General features: G+C 45.1%; 1 protein-coding gene across 1 annotated transcript in view; it reads right to left on the bottom strand.

Annotated features, from left to right (window-relative positions):
* Positions 1-5,364: 5,364 nt before the first annotated feature.
* Positions 5,365-6,864, bottom strand: part of Sptlc1 (serine palmitoyltransferase long chain base subunit 1) — a 48,230-nt gene continuing 46,730 nt past the window's right edge. Inside the window, exon 15 of the mRNA XM_028863788.2 lies at positions 5,365-6,603. Within this exon, the coding sequence (XP_028719621.1) occupies positions 6,510-6,603 (94 nt within the window). The 3' untranslated portion in view covers positions 5,365-6,509. The remainder of the gene's footprint in view (positions 6,604-6,864) is intronic.

Below are 6,864 nucleotides of genomic sequence, written 5' to 3'. Positions count from 1 at the left end.
AGAGACTGACTGATCATAGAGCACAAGAGAAGAGAGACAGAGAAAGCGTGAGTGACCGAAATAACACTTAAGGGAGAACTGATGGACAGAGGGAGCCAACATCCACAGTTTTGCTTATTTGGTGTTGGGTTTTTGAAACAGGGTTTCTCTGTGCAGCCCTGGCTGTCCTGGATCTCGCTCTGTAGACCAGGCTGGCCTTGAACTCACAGAGACCCGCCTGCCTCTGCCTCCCGAGTGCTGGGATCAAAGGCGGGTGCCACCACTGCCCGGCTAGCATCTGCAGTTTGTGCAGACCTGGACCACACATCACAGAGACTGCTGCAGATTTGCATGATCTGTGCCCAGGGACTTTTTTTTCTTAGCTTTCTTCATAGTAGAAAAACATTAAAAAGAAACCGAGATATCTACAAAAGAAAATTGGTCAAATAAATTGTCCTACAGCCAAACTGCAGAACACTCTGCCAGGGTCCAGAGAACATGCCTTACTGGTGAGATCAAGTTCCTACATTAAGTCTGAATAATGAAGTTACACTATGGATGTTATTTCCAATGCCCTTTGAATGTAGGTAGAGACTTATGAACTCATGAAATGTTATTGCAGAATGGCCAGCTCAGCTATTCCCTGGGAAGGAAGTGAAATTGGGTGGAAATCAGGTTTTCAACTTTTATGATTCATACCTCATTATTATTTGGGTGTTTAATTATTTTTAAACATCACAAGTGTATGTATGGGTGTGTGTGGAAGATGGAGGTCAACCTCCGACTACTGCCCCAGTTTCTGTCTGCCTTTGACTTGTGGGACAGGGTCACTCACTGAACCTGAAAATGTCTATGGGGTCAGATGCTGGATAGACAAAAATCACCTGCCCTCCTCTCTGAGGGTCTGGCGGTCAAACTTGTTCATGATGGTGCAGTCAACATTTTACCAACCCAGCCATCTCTCAGCTCCCTGTGTAACAAGAATGTAAACAGTAACGACCCAGGAGGGCCCCCAGGCACCACGTGACCAAGACAGGGCAAAGAAACGATCGCAGAGCAGCAGCCCCTCCCCCGATGTCGGCCCTAGGGTAGAACCAAGGGTCCATATTCTGTGGAGCAGCAGGGGTTTGAAAAGCCAAGTGGGGGCCACCACACAGAAGTCCTGCACCCTGGAAGCTGGCGGCAGTGGGGGCTGTTGTAACTCCAGGCTACTCAGCAGTGTTCCAGCAGGGCCCAGCCAAGGTGGGCTTTTCTGTGAGGGCTGTAGAGAGAGCCTTGCAGGCCCAACAAGGGCACCTGGCCTTGGGTCTCACTGCTGTGCCCTGGGCTGAGCAACCAATGGAAGCCTGGATTTGGGGAAGCTGGAACAGAATCTGTCTCCCACTGCCCTGAGGCAGGGGAATACCTCTACAGGAGATACTCTTGGAAATTTGCACAGAGCTCCTTCTCAGGTTACCTCCTTTCCCTGTGGCCGGAGTCCTCAGTTCTACACCTACATCTTACAGCTGTTTATCACACGAAGATGAATTCTCACTTACCAGATGGGGAGTGGAAGCGCAGGGCTCATAGTGGCCGTCCAAGTCTGGGCAGGTGGAGAGGAGAGATGCTGGGCTCTCTCTCGTCAGAGGGTTTGATGCGAGTGTGCGGTCCTCATCTCCTCACCACTGGCAGTATGGTGAGCCGCATCCCGAGGACTTGTTCTGCCTGGCCTTTCTCTAGCCTGACCCTATCAAGTGTGTGAACCTGGAAGGCTGTGTCCCTGCTGGTGAAGGAGACAGACTGCATGCAGTCAACCCTTGTAGGAAGGGGACTAAGAGTTGTTGTTGTTTTTAAATGAGATGTTTGTTAACTTAAAACATTAAGTTTTGGTGTGGTATTTTATTCATTAATAAAAAATCAAAACTAGATCCAAATGCTTGGCATGCCTACAAACTTTGCATGATTTCAGCTATTCCGTATCAGTACCACACCTACTATTAGTAGCAGTAGTACTTAGTACTAGCAGTATTAGTATTAGTACTTCATCTACTCACTCTGCTCCAGTCAACCTTCCTAAGAGCACTGCACACAAGACCTTTCCTGACTCACTGACTGCTCTTCACTGTCCTCTCTACCTGGGGCAGTCTTTCTTCCATTTGGTCATATCACGGTAGGCTTCCATCCTTCCTCAGATCCATCTTAAATATCATGTCCTGCTGGGGGATGTCTTTCTGTATGCTGTGAATATATGCTGTTCCCATTGGCTAATAAATAAGCTGTGTTGGCCTATGGCAAGGCAGCTTAGAGGCAGGTGAGAAATCCAGGAGAGAGACAGGAAAGAGAAAGGCAGAGTCTAGAGAGAGATGCCAGACACTGCCAGGAGAAGAAAGATGTGAAAGTACTGGTAAGCCATGGCCATGTGGCAACGTACAGATTAATAGTTACGGTTGAGTTAAGTTGTAAGAGTTAGCTAGCGAGAAGCCTGCCATATGCCATACAGACTGTAAATAATATTAAGCCTCTGTATGATTATTTTATAAAACAGATGAAGGACTGAGGGGCCGGGCGGACCAGAGGAATTTGGCTGTGGGGCTGTGACCTCACCAGGAGCCACTGTGAGTTGTAGACTCTGTTCTTATAGAATGCTGGCTGGGGTGTGCTCTCCTCCTCACACTGCAGGGAAGCTGGTGCATGGCTGCAGAGCGAATGCTCAGACTTCAGTTGTGACAGACATGGATAGTGCTCATCTCTCAGAAATGGATACTGATCCACTTTGACCTGAAGACAGGGAGTTTGTTTCCTGTTTCCTTGGTTTTGGTTTGTAGGTTTTGATTTATATCTTGTGTTATTGTTTTTTTTTTTTTTTTGTGTGTGTGTGTGTGTTTTATTTCATTTTTTATTATTACCCATTTTTCTATTCTTAACTATTCATTTTTCTTTGACATTTTTATATGACAGAGATGTAACAAAAATGACCATTATGGCACAAAGGAGGGAGCTATGTTAAAACATTTCTCTTTCTTTTTAATCAAAACTAAGTTAGTATTAATCCAACGTAGGTTTGGTTGCATCATTAAAACAACCAGCAAGAAAGTAATTAAAACAAAGATTACAAAGCTAGGAAAGGATTTAATATGGAAAACCAACATTTTAATATTTAATACAACATTAAGCCCTCTAGTATGATAATTTCTATGCGGACCTTATTTATTCATTGTTGTGGATATTTTGATTGCATTCTCATGCTCCTGAGACTGGCAATGAAGTTTGCTTTGAATCAGAGGGCAGAGCTAGCTACTAGCTGACCAAAATTAGCCATAGAGGTTTTGGAGGACCAAGGACAGATAGAGAGACACAGGAAGTAGTAGAGCAGAGCTTGGAGAGAGTCTCAGCCCTTTTGGATTGAGGAATGAGAGGAGGTCACTGGTCACTTTCAGATCATTCAGGTTCATATTTGTCATTCTCAAGTTTTTATTGATAAAGAATAATTACATAAATGCTTTATCAGGGGGGAATGTGGAATAATCTTTTTGTACACTGTGAAGATGTGTCTTTGTCAAGGTGCCTTTTGGTTGGTTTAGTAAAAAGCTGAATGGCCAATAGCAAGGCAGGAAGAGGTTCTGTGAGAGGAAGAGGAGATGAAGCTAGGAATGAGAGACACCAGAGGACACTGAGAGGAAAAAGGACATGCAAGACAGAGTAGAGGTTAAAAGCCCCGAGGCAACATGTAGATGAATAGAAATGGGTTAATTAAGTTATAAGAGCTAGTGTGATAAGCCTAAGCGATAGGGGGAGCTTCCATAATAAGTCTCCCGGTCATTTTTGTGACCCCCCCCAAAAAATCCATCTAGAATTTATTTATTTATTAACTTAGGTTTTTTGAGACAGGGTTTCTCTGTGCAACAGCCTTGGCTGTCTTGGAACTCAATCCATAGACCAGGCTGGTCTCGAACTCAGAACCACCTGCCTCTGCCTCCCAAGTGCTGGGATTAAAGGCGTGCACCACCACTGTCCGAACTATGCAAACTTTATTGCCTCTGTACTTGCTTTTTATCTGTTTGAATTTGATTTCCCATCTGGTATCATTTCCTTCCACACTGAAAGACTTTCTTAGAATTCATGAGGCAGGCCACTAATTCTGTCTTTATCTGGGAAAGCTCCATTACTGACAGTTTGGTTGGGTACAGAATTCTTGACAGACCAAATTTTCATTTCAGTACTTTGACTAGTTCATCTCAATGCCTTCTTACCCACCCCCTTCCCCAGAGAACTTAGCCTTATTTGAATGTTGGTCTTCGTGTGTGATGACTTTGGTGTTTGTCTTATAGGTTAACTTGGCTGTACCTAGTGTTTGACTTATCTAATTTGGAGTTTGTTGAGTTTTTTTTTTTAAATTATTTTATATACATTGGTATTTTGCCTGCCTGCATGTTCAGAGTGTTGGGTCCCCTGGAATTGGAGTTACAGACAGCTGTAAGCTGCCATGTGGGTGCTGGGAATTGAACCCAGGTCCTCTGGTAGAGCAGTCAGTGCTCTTAACTGCTGAGCCTTCTCTCCAGGCAATCTGCTGAGATTCTTGAGTTTTCAGGTTATTCTGTGGTAACTCTCCATTATTGCGTCACCTTTCTTTCCTTTCCTTGTTGGAGAACTGTATGTGTGTTAGTGGATGTGATGTTCCCATCAATGACATGGCCATTGTTCTCCTTGTTGGAGAACTATATGTGTGTTAGTGGATGTGATGTTCCCATCAATGACATGGCCATTGTTCTCCTTGTTGGAGAACTGTATGTGTTAGTGGATGTGATGTTCCCATCAATGACACGGTCATTGTTCTCCTTGTTGGAGAACTGTATGTGTGTTAGTGGATGTGATGTTCCCATCAATGACATGGCCATTGTTCTCCTTGTTGGAGAACTATATGTGTGTTAGTGGATGTGATGTTCCCATCAATGACATGGCCATTGTTCTCCTTGTTGGAGAACTGTATGTGTTAGTGGATGTGATGTTCCCATCAATGACACGGTCATTGTTCTCCTTGTTGGAGAACTGTATGTGTTAGTGGATGTGATGTTCCCATCAATGACATGGCCATTGTTCTCCTTGTTGGAGAACTGTATGTGTGTTAGTGGATATGATGTTCCCATCAATGACATGGTCATTGTTCTCTCAAGCCTCAGCAGCTGTGATTACCAGCATGAGAGCACAGAACATTGAGCCTTTCACAGTCAGCCTGTCATGGAGTATATATATATACTCTTCGGTTGGGCAGGGAGATGGGACTAAGAAATTAAATTATTTTCTAAAACAAAAGAAAAACACACAGGCACAAAAAATATTGCCTCAGATTTCCAAATAGGTTAAAAGAGAGACTGCTGGGCTGAGCATGTTGCTATACAAACAGATTCATTTTCAGGAATATAGGCTCTTGGAGGTTTATTTCATTAAAAACCAAAACAAAACAGACCCATCCCAGACAGGACCGTACCCTCACAGCAGCAGCAATCACAAGGCACGTATGAAATAGAAACATTAAAAATGTCACAGATCACTTAAAAAGATGCTGATCACTGTTAACACGAATGCACATCATAAAACGACGTTTAAATGACCTGATTCCTCTGCCTGTGCAACAGGGAAGGGTGACGGCCTTCCGTGGACACGCTCTGTGGCACATATCACAAGCCTTCCCACCATTCACCATGGTGGCCAAGGAGACCAGCAGCCAGCATACAGCTCGGACGTCACTTTCAGAGCATTCCTGTTTTTGAGGCATCTGGAATTTATAGGATGAAAAGAAGTTCTCGTTTTTCTCAGCTTAGAAAAAGCCCACAGTTCTCTGCTCCTGGACAAAACCACCATGAAAAAGGACATCTGACATATTCAAAAATACCCAGGGCACGATTTGGGGGCCAGAATAATAACCCTCTTCCCAAAACCGACCAGAGAATATATAAAAATATAAAGTCAATTACACAAAAATAAAATAACGTTTGATTCAGATTATTGCTTAGGAAGCACTATGAATATTTTGTTAGTGAAGCTCAGACTAGAAATAACATTCAGTAACTAGTGCACATAGTTTCTAGGGTTCGAATACGCTTTATGAAATCTCTAACTCGCAGAAAGTGTTCTCCGCACAGCAGCCACCCCTGAGCTCCACCTGAGGGACTTGGGAAGACGCAGTTGACTCCCTCTCCCACAGTCACTGTGGTACAGGGAGAGTTCCTCTTAGCTGCTAAGTCCTTTTCTACGAAATATGGAGGAGGCTTTTGGATTCATTACCACAGATGGGGGAAGGAAAACTGAGGCTCCACTTTTAAACGAAAACAAATGTAAATGACAGACAGTAAAGCATCCAAACGGACCAAACGGCACAATATAAATACAGTTCTATTCTGTCGTCTGTCTTCTTGTAAAAACCATCCATTGGTGACAGCTGCGCGCTCAAGGCACAGCTGCAACGCCGGGCAGCAGTACTCTACTCCCTGGCCAGCTGGAGGTCTCCGAGCAGTTCTGCTGCAGGGGATGTGGCAGGAAGCATCGGCCGCAGCCTACAGCAGCACAGCCTGGGCAGCCTCCCTGATGGTGGACGCAGCCCTCTCCAGCTCCTCCTCCGTCTGCTCCACTGTGACCACAACCCTGATGCTGAGAAGACAAGGCACAGTGAGGAGGTGGGACAGTGCTGGGGACCTACAGTTCTTCAGGAAGCCCGCCTTTGGTCCCTCCACCCGCCCCCGCCGCTTTCCACCCATGCAGCGGCAGGAGCAGCTGTGAGTGGGAGCCTGGCCTAACAGAGGTAGGTCTGTGCCCACGCACAGAAGCTATGTCTCCTGGCCGTCCCCACTCACCTGCATCTAGTGAGTGTTTTGTTTTGGGGCAGCCACTGGGGCTGGGAAACCAAGTCCT

This window comes from Peromyscus leucopus, chromosome 5 (genome assembly GCF_004664715.2).
Source record: "Peromyscus leucopus breed LL Stock chromosome 5, UCI_PerLeu_2.1, whole genome shotgun sequence".
NCBI classification, from domain to species: domain Eukaryota; kingdom Metazoa; phylum Chordata; class Mammalia; order Rodentia; family Cricetidae; genus Peromyscus; species Peromyscus leucopus.
This window is presented reverse-complemented; position numbering and strand designations above follow the sequence as displayed.